The 21748-nt window shown below is 41.4% G+C and overlaps 1 protein-coding gene across 1 annotated transcript in view; it reads left to right on the forward strand.

The window, feature by feature from the left end:
- The window catches only part of MANEA (mannosidase endo-alpha), a 30292-nt gene extending 11541 nt beyond the window's left edge, over positions 1 to 18751 (forward strand). The window contains exons 5-7 of the mRNA XM_038760743.1: positions 9570 to 9679; positions 15770 to 15846; positions 17450 to 18751. Coding sequence (XP_038616671.1) covers positions 9570 to 9679; positions 15770 to 15846; positions 17450 to 18086 — 824 coding nt within the window. The 3' untranslated portion in view covers positions 18087 to 18751. The remainder of the gene's footprint in view (positions 1 to 9569; positions 9680 to 15769; positions 15847 to 17449) is intronic.
- The last annotated feature ends 2997 nt before the right edge of the window (positions 18752 to 21748 follow it).

Here is a 21748-nt window from a genome sequence, read left to right on the forward strand (position 1 = left end):
TTTGTCTGAAAGAAAAATCTGTCAGTGAATATTAATAGCCGTGACATTTAGTGACACAGTCTGTCTTATAATAGAGAAGTTTTTATTGAAAATTTGATGGCTGCAATAATTGCACTAGTAGTCGGGGAAAAGGTTGGATCTAGTGATTCAGAGGATAAATAATGTTTGCTAATTAAAATGAATCCCCATTAAAGCATTCTGATGGTTTGTACAAGTGCCTGCTAATACTTCGTGAACGGTAAAGGTCATTAACTTGTGGCTGTACAGACAGCTGTAGGCTCCTACAGACTTTGGTCCCTCCATTCAGAGTCAAGAATTTTCCAGTGATGGAAATGCTAAAAAGCCATGGGAAGCAATCCCTAGTGGATCTCAGAATTTCTCTCACCACAAGGACAATAGCAAAATTCGGTTTGACTGCTTGTCATATTAGAAACGGTGTTATTGTAAACCGCCTTTAATGATGACTACAGTGTAAAGTGTAAGCACCAAAGTTCAACACCAAAATCTAAACTGCTCGTTTGAGCAGTTTCATTATGAAGAATCAAAGTGCCCTGGTTGAACTCCAGTTAAGTGTCTTGTTAAATAATAAGTCCTGAAAAACCTCATTGTATTTTACAGAATCAGTGACAATTTTTATTGCCTCAGTTTCTCAAACCAAGTAGACTAGGGACAGACGCACTGCCAAATCCCAGAGGTGTCAGTTAAATGCAGCGTTTTCCTTTGTCCTGAAAAAGCAAAATACATCTGACGTATCTCAAAAATAATATTACCTCTGCACCCTGCCCATACGTCCCATCCTGACCTTGTTTTCATGGATCCTGCAGCTAGAAATCAAGACTGAATTATTTTCCGAAAGCGTGACATCTCGGCTTTCAAAAGGTCAGAAGGCTAATTTCTGAATCTGATAGCTATTAAAACTGTACCAGAAATGGCAGAGGTAGGGGAAAATTAAGTAATCAGAAAGAGCTAGTTTTTCAAGTTTAAATGTCATCTGCCTGGATTGTGTTCCCAAAATGCTCTTGTTGGGGAGTAAGTAACAGCACTTTTATTGAACTTTAATTTTATAGTTATTTACCTGTTGTGGTGTTTGTTTCCTAGATAGGTGGTAGTTCAAGTCTACTGCTGCTTAGGTTACTTGAGTTTATGGCTTCCATTGTTCAGAATAGTACAATGGCTCATTAAAATGTAGGGAAAGTATGGTAAGAGTAATATTACTCTGAATAGCATTTAGACTGTATTTTGAATTTTTAGAATACCTTCTTGTAAGCTCCTCCCTCCTCTAGACTGTAAGCAGGGAACTTGTCTATCAACTCGTAGGGTTGTGTTGTAATAATAATAATAATAATAGCATTTATTAAGCGCTTACTATGTGCAAAGCACTGTTCTAAGCGCTGGGGAGGTTACAAGGTGATCAGGTTGTCCCATGAGGGCTCACATTCAATCCCCATCTTACAGATGAGGGAACTGAGGTACAGAGAAGTTAAGCGACTTGCCCAAAGTCACACAGCTGACATTTGGCAGAACCGGGGTTTGAACCTATGACCTCTGACTCCAAAGCCCGGGCTCTTTCTACTGAACCATGCTGCTTCTCACGTGTACCCCTGTACCATCCCACGTGTTTAGTACAGAGTTCTGCACACAGTACGTACTCAATAAATATCATTGTTTGACTGATTGATCGGAGGAACTAGAGGTAGTAGCCATGGAATTATTTTTTCCCCTAAATGTTCTGGTGGAGAGAAGGTATTGTTACGCCACGTTTCCCTGATGAGGTTTTGGAGGATCCATCAATCAGTCAGTGCCATTTATTGAACACTCGCTTTGTGTGCAGGGCACTGTACTAAGGGAGGAGATTAAGTTCATGCCAGTGTTGGAGCATAAACTGGACTCCCTGATTCCCCTTTCACTGATACTTCCACCTCTGCCCCGTGTAAATAGGCTCTGTCAGGTGAAAGGAGAAAATTGGATAGATTTGCTTGTCAGATAAGAGTGGTTGAAGGAGATTCTCCTTTTTACGTCACCTGTGCATCCCCAGGGAAACTCATTAATGCCCCTTCAGGAAAGTTGCCATACTGGGAACAACTGTGTTCAAAGAAGAAAGTGTGAAATACGGCACTGGCAAGCATGGAGGGCAATCGATTGGTCTGATATTTTCCTTAAGAAACCCTGCTCATATTTTGGCCTGAAATTCTCAGAAGCAACTATCCTCAGAGCAGGAATTGGAAGTCGTTACCCAACCCCTGGGGACTGAGGAGTCAGTGGTGAGAGGGCTGTCTTCTCAGTCTGTCAGTTGGTAGAGTTTCGGTGTGGATGCAGGGTTGTCTGGGGAAATATCTATCACAACAATCAAGGGACGGTATAAAGTGTAAGACAAAGCCTGGGTTGAAGGGCACGTTTTTCTCCCCAGATCTCTCTCAAAAAAGCAAAGAAACACCATCAGCTTTTATATTCCCCCCTATGTGGTTCTCACCTCCTACAAACTTCCCCCGTCAACCAGAAGAACACAAATAGAAGGAGCATATGGAAAACTACAGAGTTTTTAGACTTTAGAATCTTTGCTCAATTTTCTTACAGTAAATGTTTATGTAGGCCTGTCCATTTACCAGTTGATGGGAATATAAACTTCCATGTAATATGCACTAAATGGGCAAGCCCGCCAGAGGTAAGAAAATTATCTTTTGCTGAAATAAAACCAAAAAACGATTCCAAAATCATAAGCTACGTGTTCCTTAATGAGGAAAGCAATGTCAGCCTCATTGTGCCCAGGACCTGACTCGCAACTTTCTGGAATCCTGTTGGGAGGAACAGAGATTCAGCAACCGAATGCCAGTTCAGTGTAGGGCAAAAATTCCACCCTCCCAAACCAAAGTACTCTGCATCAAGAGAGTTGCCCAGTGACCCACAGCCCTAATGGAATACACCAGTCTTGGAGCTACCATCTCCATCTGTTGATCATTATTGTTACTATCGTCATCATTATTACTATTAATGATAATAATTATGATAGGTGTTTACTATGTGTCAGACACTGTTCTAAGCACTGGAGTGGATACAAGCAAAACACGGTGGACCCAATCCCTGTCGCACGTTGGGCTCAGTCTCAATCCCCGTTTTATAGATGAGGTAACTGAGGCACATGGAGAAGTGAAGTGACTTGCCCAGGGTCACACAGCAGGCAAGTGGCAGAGCCGGGATTAGAACCCATGACCTTCTGACTCACAGGCCTGTGTTCCATCCACTATGCCATACTGCTTTTCATAATAATAGCATTTGTTAAGTCCTTATTATGTGCCAAGCACTCTACTACACACTGGCATAAATGCAAGAAAATCAGGTAGGACATAGTCCTTGTCCAATATGGGACTCACAGTCTTAGTAGGAGGGAGAGCAGATATTTAACCCCCATTCTACAGATGAGGAAACTGAGGTACAGAGAAGTTAAGTGGCGTTCCCTAGGTCACACAGCAGATAAGCCACAGAGCCAGGATTAAAACCTAGGTCCTAGAATGGCATGTGTTTTTGTCCTCTGCGTTCAAAATTTGCTATTCTGCTACCCCGATATAGTACATTCCAAAGATTCCCTAGGTTGAAGTTTGGCTTCGCCTGAAGTGCACTGCACACGGTAAGTGCTCAATAAGCAATATTGATTGATTGATGGCCCCCCAGCCCTGTCTCATCCCATTTTCTCCCATAATAATAATAATAATTGAGGTATGTGCCAGGCACTATACTAAGCACTGGGGTAGATGGAAGGTAGTCAGGTTGGACACAATCCCTGTCCCACATAGGGCTCACAGTCTTAATTCCCATTTTACAGATGAGGTAACTGAGGCACAGAGAAGTCAAATGACTAGCCTAAGGTCACACAAGCAGACACATAACAGAGCCAGGATTAGAATCCAGGTCCTTCTGATTCCTAGGCTCGTGCTCCCTCCACTAGACCATACCATCCAGACTCCCCATGCCAATGTATTCTCCGAACAAGATTCTGCCGTCAACACTAGTCACAGGAGGATTGGAGGAACTGTATGATGCTGGTGGCTTTCCTGCATACTTATACTGGGGTTGTTTATCCAAAATCTCCCACTTTTCCCTGTACATTCCAAACTTTCCCTCCATTATCTCATCACTGGCCTGTCACCCATGAATTTATCCCCACTCCTCTCTAACCTCCTATTATCTTCTGTCCAAAACAGCATCCTGTGGTAATGAATTACATACCCACACAAACTCACCAAATCCCAGAACACAGACATGGCAACACCCATTGACACTTCAGGTGGTAGATTCAAACCAATCACATAGTAAGTGCTTAATAAATGGTATACTTACTATTATCATAAGCAAAACTTCACACGTTATAGGCATAAGCATATCAAGTAAAAATACTTGCTCTTTCTTGCACAACCCTATATATTGCAACAATATCTAGAACCTATATTTCTTTTGGTGCAGAGAAAAACATTTGAAAAAATTGTCCTTGCAAATGTGAAACTAGACACCCAAAAGCATAATTGGTGGGTTTGGTGAAATGGCCCATGTCCACAGGGTAGTACAACTTTTCCATTTCCAAACCAACTGAGATTCATAACCTTGTCAGAGTTCAGTTGGCCATTTTCAGCTTCAAGATAAAGTTTAAATTGATTTTAACTCTAAGGTGAATCACAGATTTAATAAAGCTCTATACTATTAAAACCTAGATACCGAGGTTTAAACCAAACTTGGTTTTAATTAGATTGATTCTGCAGTTTGTGATTGTGAGGTGACATAATATGAAAGTTAGTAAGGGGTTTAAATGAAAGCCTCCTTGGGCATTCCTGTCTCAGGAAGACAGGTCATGAAAATGCAAGAAGCTGAATAATTTCAGTGATACTATCTGATTTCATTAGTTTAGAGAGGAGATTAGCCCTTAATTCTGCTATCCCTAATGAACTGTTTCCCTAATCCCCAGTAGCAATATTCAGAAAATGAGAAGGTCAGCAGTAGGTCTTAAAGATGATGTGGTAGGGCAGCCACAATATTGGACCAAAAATAAATCAAGGATGCCATTTTAAAACTGCATCTGCATTATAACCTGTATTTTGTAAAAGTGAAACTTCGTTAAATGTGGTTTCAGTCCAACTACTATGTTATTGTTTTTGTTCTGAGCCCTGACATCAGTTTGTGTGAACTAATGTATGTTTACGGATTAGTGAAGCAGGGTGAGTGAGATTAAGGTGTTAAAAGTTAAATTCTGTGGTCAGTGGCAGACCTGGTTAGTGTTGCCCAGTGTTAGGTTTGTTCCCTCCACGTAATCTGGGGATAGAAATCCTGCCTCCTGGGTCTCTCCACTCCAGTTCATAATTCACTCTGCTGTCCGGATCATTTCTCTAATAAACAACTCAGCCCACATTTCCCCACTCCTCAAGAACCTCCAGTGATTGCCCATCCATCTCCACAACAAACAGAAGCTCCTTACTTCTTTGGCTTTAATTGTAATAATAATGGTGGCATTCATTAAACGCTTACTATGTGCAAAGCACTGTTCTAAGCGCTGGGGGGGATACAAGGTGACCGGGTTGTCCCACAGGGGGCTCACAGTCTTAATCCCCATTTTACAGATGAGGTAACTGAGGCCCAGAGAAGTTAAGTGTCTTGCCCAGAGACACAGCTGACAAGTGGCAGAGATGGGATTAGAACCCATGACCTCTGACTCCCAAGCCCGGACTCTTTTCACTGAGCCACACTACTTCTCAACCATCTCTCCTCTTTCTTCCTTACCTTGCTGAGCCTGCTGTTGGGTAGGGACCATCTCTATATGTTGCCAACTTGTACTTCCCAAGCGCTTAGTACAGTGCTCTGCACACAGTAAGCGCTCAATAAATATGATTGATCTCCTACTACAATCCAGCTCGCACACTACACTACTTGAATGCCACTGCACCCCTATCTCGATTGATTGATTCATTAATAGCAAGCATGAGACATTTTATGAGGCATGTTCCAGGGTTCACCCATGGAGATCTCACTTACAGATAACCGTGCATGCATGAAGCCTAAGGCATTAGGCATGTACTTTTAGATCGAGTCCTGCAAGTCTCATGCTGCATGAGAAGGAGCGTGGCTCAGTGGAAAGAGCCTGGGCTTTGGAGTCAGAGGTCATGGGTTCAAATCCCGGCTCCGCTACTTGTCAGTTGTGTGACTTTAGGCAAGTCACTTCACTTCTCTGGGCCTCAGTTCCCTCATCTGGAAAATGGGGATGAAGACTGTGAGCCCCCCGTGGGACAACCTGATCACCTTGTGACCTCCCCAGCACTTAGAACAGTGCTTTGCACATAGTAAGCATTTATAAATGCCATCATCATTATTATTATTATGTCCCAGTGAAATGAGCCCCAAGGAAAGGCTGGCTCGATCCCCAGAATCAACCAATCAATAATAGTATTTATTGAGTGTTTATTCTGTTCACAATAATCATTATAATTGTAGGAATCTCTGGGGTAGAGACAAGATAGGTTGGACACATGGGACTTGCATTTGGGAGTGTTCAGTAGAGCTAGTATTCACAATTCCTGCCTTCAAGGATCTTTAAGTCTGGTGGGGAAGATGGACAATAAAATACATTACCCTTAGGAAGAAACAATAGAGTAACAATAGAGTATTAACCTTGACCCACAAATAATCCAAAACTCCTGGAACAACAGTTACTCCAGGTTTTGTTCCACAACCTAAATCTTTGCTCTTTCCTCCCCGACACTTTTTTTCAGCATGCCCCACCCCATTATAAGTAAAATGGCACCTATAATTTAATTCAGTCATTTTAATTTGAAAATATTGAAGACTGTTTCAATTCTTTTCTTTGTGTCTTAAACATTATTATTATATGCCTTTATCATCTCTGTACCAAACCGCTGAATATTTTACATTTATGTGACATGGTATCTGTCATTGCCATGTAATCCCTACTGAGGTCCTTCTCCGTAGCTACATTAGTTGTATTGTTATTTATTGGTATTCTTTTCTTACAGTTGTTGAAATAATTCTCAGTGCCTACTAGGACTGATTTGGCTTTGTATCTCTGGGTCATTAACCAGCCCTTAATGATCATTTGGTTGGATTGCTAAAGGATCCAACTTTAAAGGGCAGGGAATCTGTTTATTGTTGTACTGTACTCTCCCAAGTGCTTAGTACAGTGTTCTGTACATAGTAAGCGCTCAATCAGTATGACAATGAATGAATAAAGCTCTCTCCTTGCTTTTGTTTCTAAAATATCATAAGATAATAAACTCTCACTTTGACAAACAAACCTCAGAGGGCCCCAAAACTATTTTTCCTATTTAAAATGTGTAAATAAGTCAAATAAATGTGGTCAAATAAAAAGCCACAGCCTCTTCTGGATTTAAACTTCATATGGTAACAAAGAGTTTTAAAAACCAGGAAAATTGTGATATTTAGCAGGTGTCTACTGTGTTGCAAAGCACTGTACTAAGCACTAGGGGAAAAAAAAATCAGTGAAAATCAGGTGCTGACCCTGGCTCTCAAGGGGCTCGCAAACTAGGAAAAAAGGAAGCAGGGGAGAGGGGACTGGTAAAAGACACATAAGGAAAGATGAAAAAGTAAAGCAACAGTAATATAAGAAGTAACAATGCACAGTTAGAAATTTTGAGTGTAAGTAAAGGACACCCCAACATGAATTGTGTTTTCCCAAAATTGGGAATATGCAGAATTTATGGTAAGGCTTAAAAAAATCCTGTGTCCACATTTGCACTTATAAAACTTAGTTCTATGGTTTGATTTCCATTATGTCTCCATTTCAGCCATCCCTTTTCCCATTCCTCAGTGTTCTGCATCAGAATAACGGTAGCAAATGGTACCTTGTTATGTGCATGTCAGTGTCAATCCTCAAGGGTCTCTGTCCCTTTCAAGTGGAAGGAACACTGGGTTGATTTGCACTCACTTTGCCATTTTCTTGAAAATCATACCTGCATTACTTTATTACACTATATTGAATTAGTAGGAAGTGAGCTCGATCTTTGCTGTATGCACTCTGGAGTTAATGGTTTTAGAGGTGCTTCCTTTTAAACTGTGGGAGAAAAAAAAATTGTATATTTCATTTGGTGCTGCTTGAAGTAACAAGTTATCCCCTGAATCACTTGTGACAGGTTTTAATGGTTTTCCATTATATTCTTGTCAGTTTAAAAGTGATTGATTCTTTGATTTAAGTATTTAGACTTTTCTTTTATGTGACAGTATTTTCCTTGGAAGTTTTCCTAGCAATTTTAACCCAAATCTATAGTGAGGGATAGGATTTTGATTGCATGTTTATATTGCCAATAGTCTATAACTGTTTGTTTTTTTCCCCACCTGTGTTGGGGGTGTAGAGTCAGATGACTTATCCTAGGAGAAGATTCCATTGTACCATTTGGTTCTGGAACACAGAAATAGTGAACTCACTAAACAAAATGGAATGAAAGCTACACTTAATCCCATAAAACATCACTTCTGAGAGAAAAAAATGGTGCAATGGTTATGCAAATTAAAAATGAGATTTTGCATCATAATAATTGCAATAATAATCATGGTATTGCTTGAGTTCTTGTGTGGATCAAGCATTATACTATGCAGTGAGGTAGATACAGCATAGGCAGATAAGAAACATGGGACTCACAGTCCAAGAAAGAGAGAGAACAGGTGTTTAATGTTCATTTGACAGGTGAGGAAACTGAGGCATAGTGAAGTGACTTGACCAAATTCACCCAGCAGACAAGGGGTAGAGCTAGGATTTAAAACCCAGCTCCCAGGTCCTCTGACTTCGAGGTCTGGGCTTTTACCACTAGGCCATGTGGCAATTTGAGAAAAGATGATCCTACTTTGTTATTTTTAAGAGGCCCAATGGTTCCGTTTTTGAGTCCGAACGCTCTGTCTCTGTCTGCTAAGTCCCAGTGGGTACCATTTTTTTATTTATTTTTTAAGCACTTACTATGTGACAGATACTGTACTAAGCTCTGGTATAGATATGAGCTAATTAAGTTGAGTACCTACCACTGTTCCACAGAGGGCTCACTGCCCCGCCAGTAATATTTTTGCCACTTTTCTTTATCCTATAAGAACCACTACCACCCATAGGCCTTTTCAGGGAAGCCTACGGGCTCTGGCCACTGAAGGCAATTAATATGGAGGCCCTTTCAGTCATTAGTCATCTCTTCCCTCTCTCCTTACCTGAGTTACAATAGCTGGTCATTGTAAATGTTTCTAATTCTGCCTCTGTGTTTCAGGGTAACCATTTGGGACTTATCCTGGCCTCCATTGACCTCTCCCTTCTCCCTGGAGCTTCCAGGTGCCAGTATATCCTAAGCTCTCATTGTTCCTTGCCCACGGGATTAGGAAAACCATGTGCCGTACCCTATGGACAACTGATCAACATTGTCCATTGAAAGTGATAACGTGGCCATCCAATTTTCCATGTACAAGCAACCATCGCAACAATTATCCCATGAGAAGATCTTAGAAGGGTCCCTGAATGAAAGCATCAGTCTTCCAATTTAAGGCTGATCTGTCTGCATCACCTTCATTCTACTTCTGCTTCCTAGGTGTCATCGCGCTGTCCTGGTATCCACCTGGTTTGGCTGATGATAATGGGGAACCTTCTGATGACTTGGTGCCTGTCATTTTGGATAAAGCTCATAAATATCACCTAAAGGTACTTCAGATAAGTAATTCTAACCATTAACAAGACAGTTGTTGTTAGGATTCAAGAAGTGCAGGATATACTTATTTCTAATGGAATCTTAATATGGAGAGCAAGTTCTGACTTCAGTTCTTTCTGGAGGTTATTTAATTATCACAGTGGGAAAATATCTCATAATTTCAGCCTGAATTCCTTGTATCTTATTTCCAGCTGAGATATATATATATATCTATATATATAGATATATATATATCTAGATATATATCTAGATATATATATAGATAGATAGATATATATATCTCCCCAACCAGATTGTAAAATCCTTGGGGTCACAGACTGTATTCATTCTGTTGGACCTTTAGGAGACTTCATATGACCGAGCAGAATAGAAAGGGTGTAAATTCAGGTTTGCTAAGAATCTCTCCCCAAGTGAAAAAAAGGAAGTTTTAGGATGGCAGCAGACTTTGCTTAATTACTGGTTTTAGGTTTTTTTTATTCATTCATTCAATCATATTCATTGAGCGCTTACTGTGTGCAGAGCACTTTAAGTATTTCTGAAGTCAAAATGGATGCTCACTGTGGGTAAGAAACGTGTCTACCAATTCTGTTATGTTGTACTATCCCAAGCACTCAGTACAGTGCTCCACACACAGTAAGCACTCAGTAAAATGCTTAATAGGATCAGTATGTCCTAGGGGAAAGAGCACAGGCCTGAGGGTCAGAGAACCTAGGTTCTAATCCTTGCTGTACCAATTGCTTTCTATGTGACCTTAACTTCTCTGTGCCTCAGTTTCCCCAACTGTAAAATGGAGGTTAAGTACCTGCTCTCCCTCCTACTTAGACTGTGAGCCCAATGTGGGACAGGGATTGTGTCCAACCTAATTAACTTGTACCTACCCCAGCACTTAAAACAGGGTTTAACGCCTAGTAAGTGCTTAACAGATACCATATAAAAAAAAAAATACGATCGATTGACTTTCAATCACATATGAAATAGCTCTAGTTTGGGCTTTATTCCCTCCAAAGAATTCAAATTATGGAAATCAGTTTATCTGAACTGTATAAAAGTCAGTCTTCCCCCATTATAGCGTAAGGTCCTTGAAGGCAGGAAAAATGTATCATTCTTCTGTCATCTTTCCCAACTGTTTAATACAGTGGATTGCACCCGGAGAGTGTTGAATAAATACCATTTCTACCACATCTGAAACCTCGACGATGCCTGGAGTACCAGTTTCTCTCTGCCTGATATCAAGCCATGCCAGTAGTTTCCAAAAGTCCCTAGATCCATCAGAATTCTCATCGGCAGTGTCTACGAATTACCCCAGTTAGCAGAACCCCCTTCCTCCTACCTGCTACTCTTTTCACCTAGGCAGGAAAAGAGGAGACCGGCAGTCAAACATACTCAAGATTACACTCATATACAAATTCCCATAAAACAGTTTCAAACAGTAGTAGAGCTTATTAAATATGGTGGTTTCAGCCTGCAGTTTGGGTTGGAATCACCTCCCGAGATCTCCTATGGAGCCTAATCAGCCACTGCTGTTCTGCTTGAATCAAAGTTGTCAGTTAGCATTTTTATACAGCTCTTGGATTTCCCAAGTACCTTGGGATCATTTTTTATTAATCGTTCCACTTTCAACAACTCAGTTCTTCACTTTAGAGATACTTTTATCCCCCAGTGATTATTTCTTTTGATTTACAATGTAATTCTAATGTACTTATCCAAGCGCCAAGTGGAGTGCTCTGCACACAGTAGGTGCTCAGTAAATACCAGAGATTCATTGATGGATTACATATTGTCCCTGGAAAGTTACCCTCTGGTGAATTTTTCATAGATACATTCTTTTTCATTGTCACCCTTGTGTGTGTGTGTATATATATATATATATATATATGTATATATATATATATATATATACATACACCATACACATATGGCATCCTTACATTCAGTATCAAAAGAATAGTTGTATTTTGGGAAGTAGCCTGTTCATTTAATTGATTTTAAAACCATAGGTAAAATCTGAAGTGAATTGAAATTATGGCATCAGCAGCAGTTCTCTAAACTCTTGTGTGGATTTTTATGTTCCTGCTCCTCCGTCTGATTAATATTTGTGTGACCATTAATAGTACTTTACAGTTAGCCATGGCTCTTCCAAATGGAATTTCACAATCTCTGTCTGACTTTATTTTCTTACGAAGTTTGATTTTATTGAGTTAATATTTGTTTCCACCATTTTTTGGACATCGCTAATAAAGTCAACGTTAATTGTTTCAGATTTTTGCACATCACAGTACTAAATACTTTTGTTTTATGTACTGTTTTTCTGACAAAAGTAAAATGTTGAAATGTAGCACACAGCATCTCCTAGGATTTGGAGTAGATCTGCCAACTCTGTTATATTGTACTCTTCCAAGGGCTTAGTACATTGCTCTGCACACAGTATGCATTCAATAACTACGATTGAATGATAGGACAGTGGTCTCTTGTTAACAATGTGGATATTTAATATAGTTATCAGCCATATCCTCATATTGATTGGAAAATAATGTCTTGGTATGTTTTTAAGATAGGGAATTCATGAGTTAAAATCTGAATCCATTTTAAGTTCTATAAAGCTATATACTTGATTTAAGACCATTAAAAATTTGAAAATACCCCATTTTCTAGAACAGCAATGCTGGCCAACAATGGCCTATATTATTTTCCTTTCTCAATGTCACACGCATGCACACAAATATAATGAAGCTCTGGAAAATAGAGGTCATGGAAATGGTAGGGTGGATTCAACAAAAAGGAAACCTATACTAGGGTTTTCTATGAGTTTTATGGCTTCAGGAGATGCGATGGTATTTATTGAGCATCCACTGGGTAAGTGCTTGGGAAAATGCAACAATCACAAGACCCATTCCTGACTTCTCATTGCTGCCACTTCAGTCCATGCTTGACTCAAATGCTTACATCATCGGATCTTCCCCAGGGGCTCCACTTTTCCTCCCATCAGTACACAATTTTCACATCCAGTCCCTGATATCACCTCAGTATTCCGCTCCCTCCGTGCTTGGAGTGAGAAGGGAAGCATGGTTTCTGGCGCTTGTGAGTCCCAAACAAAACGACACATTGCCTGCCCACAACTCGTGTATTCCCATTAGCCAAATCAAGCATTCTCCAGGGTGCCTTTAAAGGCTGCCACAACAACAGCATACCATGTTGTCTTGGATGGGAAAACAGCACCAAGCGATTCCAGTAAACATAATGCTGTAGATACTGTTCTCCCAGGCTGCTGCTGCTACTCCTGCTTCAGTCGATCATAATTTACTGAGCAATTACTGTGTGCAGAGCACTGTACTAAATGCTTAGGTCAGTACAGAACAACAGAGTTGGTAGACATTCCCTCCCCACAACAAGCTCACCTTCTAGAGGTGGAAGTTCCCCCAGAGCTTAACCCTGAAAACATGGGCCCACAGAACTTCTTACAAGACATTACCCAATTTCGGAGCCCTTGTTCACTAAACTGATAACCTGAAAATGTTTCCCTGCCTTTCTTAAATTTTACACATCGCCCAAGTAAGGAGAGGGTACTGAAAGGGAGCAAGTGGCTGCATATTAGAAAGAAAACCAAAGGGTGCCTGTGTTCCCATTCAGGCATTAAAGAAATGGGTAAAGAGGGATTAAAAGACTGTGGAGATAACTTAGGTATTTAGAGTTCACCTGGAGCAATGCCTCTGCCTTCATTCCAGAAATATACCTGTTTGTTTTTAAGCAGGCATGCCGTTCGGAGTTCTCCATCTTCTGAGCAGAGCTGTATAATTTGTGTTTCAAATGAGCAAAAGGGTATAGTAACTGTATGAAATTTGGAATAGAATGAGAAATAAAGGGTAGTTTTAAGGAAAAAGATTAAAATTCCTGGTTACAGCTCAAAATGTGATATCAGCTGTACCCTCCTTAAGAATAACTTTTCTTTTTGGCCTATTGAATTTTAAAATGAAATAGCAAGCCGGAGAAATCTAACAATCCCAGCAATTTAGTGCCGAACTATATTTGACCTATTTCGTGACTGACCATAGGAGAAAGGAACCATCTTTGTGTAGTATTACCATATTTCACATTGTAGTGTGTGGCTGAATGTCATTTTATTTAAATGCTGTCTGAGTTAAAAATGGCTTTTCTATAAACCAGGAGCATTGATGAATGTAAAATACTCTTCACTTTAATTGGGTAATTGAAAACAAAGGCGTTTCACATCGAAATGGGTGAGGTTTATGGCAGAAATATTTTTGTAGAGCCTGAAGCCTAACATTCAAAGGAGAAGTGATACAGTAAATTAGATTTAGTCCTTAAGTGGTTTTATTATTGCCGTTGATGAGTTTATCCAATTTGAAATAAAGCGCGAGTTCTTGCTTTCTCCATTTTTGCCTATAATTTCTTGCAGCCATTTTCTACCACAGGGTTATCATGTAGAGCATCTGGTCCATATTGCTAGATCAAAATAGGGGAATAAAAAGCTTCCCTTCTCTCTTCTGTTTTTATGGGCAGGTAAATAGCTCATCTTTTTGTAGTCAAATGATCTATAATCCTCTCTTAATGACCCTGCAGTCACAAATATTACTACAATAGTTGGGGTGGGGGAAAACAGCCTTTCAGACTTCATAGTAATAAAGAACTGGGAAGCAGCATGGCTCAGTGGAAAGAGCACGGGCTTTGGAGTCAGAGGTCAGGGGTTCAAATCCCAGCTCCACCAATTGTCAGCTGTGTGACTTTGGGCAAGTCACTTAACTTCTCTGTGCCCCAGTTCCCTCATCTGTAAAATTGGGATTAAGACTGTGAGCCCCACGTGGGACAACCTGATCACCTTGTAACTTCCCCAGTGCTTAGAACAGTGCTTTGCACATAGTAAGCGCTTAATAAATGCCATCATTATTATTAAAGAACAAAAGTTAAATTCTGAAGGCAGAACCTTACCTAGGCTCAAGACGGCCACATGGTAGTGCATCAGGGAAATGAACAATAGGAAAAAAAAATTAACTGAATGAGGAAGGTAAAAATCAATCAGTAGTATTTACTGAGCACTTAATCTGTGCAGAGCACTGTACCAAGAATTTGTGAAAATACAGTACAACAGAGTTGGGAGACCTGATCTCTGTCCACCCCAGTCAATCAATAGTATTCATTGCCCAGTGCTTGGCACATACTAAGTGCTTAATAAACACTCAATTTCTGGCAGTGAGGCTTGAAGCAAACGATCTGGAACTTCTGCTTAAATCGGCAGGAGCTGGTCAGTGATCAGAGCTTTTAGAGGAGCAAAGTGGTGTGCTCGGAATGACCTTCTAGGAAGATGGAGGTAGTAGAGTGCTCTCCAAAGTACAGAGGGGACAGGTGGAGATAGGGAAATACAGTAGTTTAGGCAGAAGGTAATGAGAGCTTGAACCAGGCGGGTGCCTTCAAGGGTACAGAGGAAAGAACAAATCTGGGAACTGTCATGGTGGAAAAACTGGCAATCAGTCAATGGCATGTGTGTGCAGAGTTCTGTACTAATTGCTCGGGAGAGTACAATACAATAGACTTACTACTAATAATAATAATGATGGCATTTATTAAGTGCTTACTATGTGCAAAGCACTGTTCTAACCGCTGGGGCAGATACAAGGTAATCAAGTTGTCCCACGTGGGGCTCACAGGCTTAATCCCCATTTTCCAGATGAGGGAACTGAGGCCCAGAGAAGTGAAGTGACTTGCCCAAAGTCACACAGCTGGCAAGTGGCGGAGCCGGGATTCGAACCCACGACCTCTGACTCCAAAGCCCGGGCTCTTTCTACTGAGCCACACTGCTTCCCCAAGACCTGTTCCCTGCCCCAGGGAGCTCACAGTCAGAAGTTTGTGACAGATTGAACCGACATGGGCGGGGAATGTGTCTGCTTATTGTTATATTGTACTCTACCAAGCACTTAGTACAGTGCTTTGGACACAGTAAGCCCTCGGTATGATAGAATGAACTGAATGTAAGAAATCAGTGACAGACATTTCATAGAGTTTTCTGTCCTCGGTATTTACCATTGTTTCCCCTAACATCCCATGATTTCTATGCCATTTCCGTGTTTCAGGTCGCCTTCCACATTGAACCATACAAGAACCAGGATGATCACAGCATGCACAACAATATCAAGTACATCATAGACAAGTGAGTGATTTCAGCCACGTCGGGGTCTGCCTGCTCCCAAAGAAACCCCGAGCAGCGATTAGCATGAGTAATTCTTTCTCACCCAGAATTTTTAATAAAGTCCCATGGACTGGTGTCAGGAGATCTGGGAACTAATTTCAGCTCTGCCACTATCCCGCTGTATGATTTTAGACAAGTCACTTAAATTCTCTGTGCCTCTGATTCCTTAACTATGAAATGGGGAAACATTTTACGTGTTCTCTCTCCAAGACTGAGCCCCATGTGGGACCGATTCTGGGTCTGACTTGATTGTATAATGTAATAATTGTGGTATTTGTTAAGCACATAGTATGTGCCAAGCACTGTACTACGTGCTGGTGAGGATATGTGCCAGTTGGGTTGGAAAAAGTCCCTGTCTCCCATGGGACTAACAGCTTTAATCCTCATTTTACAGATGAAGTAACTGAGGCACAGAGTAAGTGAAATGACTTGCCCAAGGTCACACAGCAGACCCAGTGTTTAGCCCAGTGCTTGGCATATAGTAGGGGCATAACAAGTACCACTATTCCTATTATTGTTATTATAAGAGTGAATGAGATTGTTTGCTGTCTAAGCAAAGAGGCCTAAAAAACATCATTGTTACAATTCTAAAATTCTATACATTCACTAATACTTTGGATGCAATCACGTGGCAACTGCGTCTAACAATTTACACATTTAAGAGGTGCTTCATGACCAGTCATATCAAACTGATCTTTACAATTGCTTTTATTCTTTTATGTCCAAAACTACTTCTACAGTTCTGTGGGGGGTTTTTTAAAGAAAGAACTTCCCAGGGAGACAGATGGATTGCTACAGCACTATCATCCCAGCTATTATTGTGTTTTTCTTGATCCATCCTGAATCGTGGGGTATAAAGAGAGTTTGATTTTGGTGGGAAAGTTTCATTTGTAGTTTCCCAAGACTCATGCAACGTGTGGCCCCAGATAAGAGAGTCGCCCACTGTTGAGTGTCCATTAATGTCCTTGAAGAAGTTGTCCTTGTAAATTTAGAGGTTGCTACGTGAAACAGCGTGGCTCAGTGGAAATAGCCTGGGCTTGGGAGTCAGAGGTCATGGGTTCGAATCCCAGCTCTGCCACATGTCCGCTGTGTGACCTTGGGCCAGTTACTTAACTTCTCTGAGCCTCAGTTCCCTCATCTGTAAAATGGGGATTAAGATTGTGAGCCCCACTTGAGACAACCTGATCACCTTGTATCCCCCCCCCAGCGCTTAGAACAGTGCTTTGCACATAGTAAGTGCTTAACAAATGCCATCATTATTATTATTATTACCTCCACCTCCTTTTGACGGGATAGTTAATTGTGCAGCAGGGCACTGGTTAGTTGTGTTTTACTGTTATTTGTTCAGTTCCTCGTGGAACCTAGCAGAATTTTCCCCTGGGCAAAATTAAAAATGCATTTTTAATGACTACACTGAGAGAAAGTGTTGCCTGAAGAGCATCGATAACGTCTTTAAAATTCACTGGTAATCTTCAGTCCTGATCACGAAGGGTTTTTTTTTTTTTTGAGTCTGGCAAATAAGCTGTGAACATTTCCACCATCTCCACATATGTCTGTTTCTTAGGTACGGAAGCCACCCAGCCTTTTACAGGCAGAAGACCAGCTCGGGCAGATCACTCCCTCTGTTCTACATTTACGACTCCTACATCACGGCCCCCGAGATGTGGGCCAACGTCCTCACCGCAGCGGGGCCCCTGACGGTCCGCAACTCTCCCTACGACGGACTGTTCATCGCCCTCCTGGTGGAAGAAAGGCATAAGCACGAAATCCAGCGGGGCGGCTTCGACGGGATCTACACCTACTTCGCCACCAACGGCTTCTCCTACGGCTCATCGCATCACAACTGGGCCGGCCTGAAAGCCTTTTGCGACAGCAGTGGCTTAATGTTCATCCCCAGCGTGGGGCCGGGCTACCTGGACACAAGCATCCGCCCCTGGAACAACCACAACACCCGGAACCGGGTCAACGGCAAGTACTACGAGGCGGCCCTGAGCGCGGCCCTCCTGGTGCGGCCTCAAGTCATCTCCATCACTTCGTTTAACGAGTGGCACGAGGGGACGCAGATTGAGAAGGCCGTCCCCAAGAGGATAGGGCAGCTGGTCTACCAAGACTACCAGCCCCACAAGCCAAACGTCTATCTGGAACTCACCCGCAAATGGTCAGAGAAATACACCAAAGAAAAGGAACAGTGGTTGGTGTGAGGAGGGGGAACCGCTGGAGACCCTGGACCCATTTGGCCCATGTTGACGAGCCACGAACGAACCCTAATCGAGTCACCAGATAATAATAATAATATTGGCATTTATTAAGCGCTTACTATGTGCAAAGCACTGTTCTAAGAGCTGGGGTGGTTACAAGGTGATCAGGTTGTCCCACGTGGGGACAATATTACTCTGCAGTGGAACAAATTTTGACTCTCGCGTAAAGGGTGGAAACAGCAATAACGTCATTGCCAACCCCTTGGAGATTGAGTTTGGGAAATATCTGAGAGAAGTGCCCAAGCTTAGGGCTCAATTCTGGGAAAAGTCTGGTTACTAGACTCCTAAGATCTATTTGTAAAATTCTTCTGAACAAAATGGCCTATTTGGTTTCCCTCATGTCTGAAAGTGAAATCCTGCTTTGATCACTCAGCTTTGGTTTCAGAAAACCCACAGCCTTAGTGTCCAAAAGCAATAAGTGGACATTTAGAGAGAACCAGCTTTCTTTTCGTGAGTGGGTCGATTGGTTAAACTGTGGTAGAAATAATAAGCTTGACATTTTAGAAGAAGTGGGAAATCAGTCAGTGGTATCTGAGTGCAGAGCACTGTACTACGTGTTTAGGAGAGTACAATATAACAGATTTGATAGACATATATCCTGCCCCCAAGGAGCTTAAAATCTAGAGAGGATTCAGTGTGACTGTAAGCTCCTCTAGACTGTAAACTCCTGATGGCAGGAAATGCATCCACACACTCTGTTGTAGTGTACTCTGCCAAGTACTTAGTGCAGTGCTGTACACACAGTGAGTACTCAATAAATGATTGATTGATTGTGAACATAAGTTCCCCCTTCTGTAGGTGCCAAGTGTCATTCCATGAGTCAGCTAGCTTTTTACATTTAACTGTGGTACCTTCATAAATTCTCATTGCATTTTAAGAATGGAAATTAAATCCCAATCAGGGTTTACAAAAGCAGTGCAGTACTACATATAAAAAGAGAAAAAGAAATCTATTCTCTCCTGAACCGTATTTTCAGAACAAGGTCTCCTGTCTACATTGGGCAGAAAGTACAGTTGTCTGACTTTGTATGCACCCACAGCACACGGGGTGCTGTTGGTTTGATTAGGTCATTTTCCTTGGGAAAAGAAAGTTTTCTGGGGCCTCTAGACTGTTCTCTTTAGTTTTTAAAGTTACTCTGTATCTCACCCCTGCTCTATTCTGATCAATAATTCAAGGCTATAATGCCCGTTGATCTGTTCTGGAATACTTGAAATTTCCAGGAGATTCACTTTCCTTATTGCCCTTTCTTAAGTTGCAAACTGTGAAAGAAAAGGATGTTCTCATTTGTGAAATTTCAATGGTATTGTTCATGGACAATGTTCATGGAAAAGCCATCTGCAGCATTTGGGTTCTTTTCAAGGACAGGGACCACTGTTATCCTCAGAGTAAAGTTAGATTTTAGCAACTGACTCCAGTGTTAGCTTTATGGGAGAATTTCAAGGAGTCATTCTTATCCTATGATGAGTGTAGTATTATAGAAAAAAAAGTCTTAAATTCCTTCAACACGTTCATGCATTCATAAATTTACTGCTTTGCACTTCCATAGCACCTTCAATTCTAGGACTAACAAGCACTAAACCAGTGTTCGTTAAGTCATAATGGTTTCTCATTAAATAGAACATTTTGTATGCAAGGTTGCAACTCTGATTATTGGACTGGAAAAATGAGGGACCATAGGAACCCAGTCCACTGGGACCTTGAATGTGGGAGCAAGACCAGCAAAGCAAGTGTGGTAAGAAAAGTCCTTTGTCAGCCCTTCCTCAGGCGAGGACTGCAGGGTTTAGCCAGTACCTTCAGGAAATCTGAGCGAGATAGGTGCTCACCGATTGATGTAAACTGGGTTACTGCTCAAACTGCACTTTTCGCAAACTTCTAAATTGAATGCCTATAAATTACCCATGAATGAAGCCTTTGTACTTAATTTATGGCATGATTGTATAAAGTTATCTATTTTTATTTGCTTTTCAGTAGAAGCAGAGAGGCTCATTGGAATTCCAAGAGCCCGGGCTTGCGAGTCAGAGGTCATGGGTTCTAATCCCTGCTCCGCCACTTGTCAGCTATGTGACTTTGAGCAAGTCACTTAACTTCTCTGTGCCTCCGTTACCTCATCTGTAAAATGGGGATTAGGACTGTGAGCCCCACGTGGGACAACCTGATCACCTTGTATCCCCCCAGTGCTTAGCACATAGTAAGCGCTTAACAAATGCCATTATTATTATTATATTTGTCTGGGAGTCTGTCTTGCCTCCTGTCTCTTCCTTGCTTCTGGGCTAGTGGTACTCTCAGCCTGGCGTTGCCTAAACCTTCAAGCTCAAATGGCTACTGTTTAATACTCTGAATAAGTCATGAAACTCTCCATTCTTCCCTCCCTCTGTCCCACCAACTGTCTCTCCTTGCTTTCCTTCCACTTTCCTCTATCCACCCTGCTCTCCCTCCTCCTCTCCCTTTCACAACCTAGTCTGACTCTGACTTCTAGAAGCCCTTCCAATCCAAAAGTAACTGGCAGTCTTAGCAGCCAGAATGGAATCTAGAGTCATTGAAGTTGATGGGGCCCATTCACACCAACTTGATGAGGATTCTTGAAGGGTCACGCTGTTGACTGCACAGGATGGGTGTAACTCTGATTCCCTGCACCTTCCTCTTCTGCAAGAAAGAATGGAGATATGACCAGTCCTAAGCCCAGGGGACTGTCCATCTGATTCTTTAGGGAAACCAACCCGTGTCGGTCACAGGCTAGATCTTAGTAGAGCCCAGGGATGAGGGAGGTATTTTTAGAAAAAATTAAATAAAATGCTCTTTTGGGTTGTAGTTTGACCTACAACAGGCTAAATCTGGGGCAGATCACTTGAAAGTGGAGTAATAATTGTGGTATTTGTAAAGTGCTTACTTTATGTCAAACACTGTAATAAGCGCTGAGATCAATACAAGATCATCAGGTCCCACATGGGACTCGCAGTCTATGTAGGATGGAGAACAAGTATTGAATCCTCATTTTGCAGATGCGGGAACTGAGGGAGAGAGAAGTGACTTGCCCAAGGTCACACAGCAGGAAAGTGGCAGTACCGGGCTTAGAACACAGGTCCGCTGACTCCCAGATCTGTGGTTTTTCCACTAGCCATGCTGCTAGAAGGAAGCAATTGGGAAGCCTCTTTAAAATAAATCAAAATTTATATACTCAGTAACTGAATAAAGGATCAGTTGAAAGCATCTGAAATATTCAAGAAACGGGAAAGAGAACTCAAGAATATTAAAGTATCAAGTTGGTGTTAAAGGAATAAGGCAGCAGCTACATTGGGCAGAGAAGTAATTGGACTCAAATGCAGAAATGTGCAATTACCACAAATAGAAGAGTGCCTGGAGAGTAATTTATATGAAAGCCTTGATTTCATCCCTTCCTAATAGAAAGTTAGAACCCATAAAGACCCATTGAAGGTGTCTCCAAGTAAATAATAGTTTTAGTAATGGGAGAGTCCCTTTCATTCAGTAATCACACAGATAAGATGTCTTAATGTTGGGAAAAAGTGAAGTGACGAGGCAGCATCAGGCCTTGGAAAAGAGTTAGACAATTCTTTCTTTCAAGTTTACAAAATTGCAGCATTTCCTTA

The sequence above is a fragment of the Tachyglossus aculeatus genome, chromosome 19 (assembly GCF_015852505.1).
Source record: "Tachyglossus aculeatus isolate mTacAcu1 chromosome 19, mTacAcu1.pri, whole genome shotgun sequence".
Classification (NCBI taxonomy): Eukaryota; Metazoa; Chordata; class Mammalia; order Monotremata; family Tachyglossidae; genus Tachyglossus; species Tachyglossus aculeatus.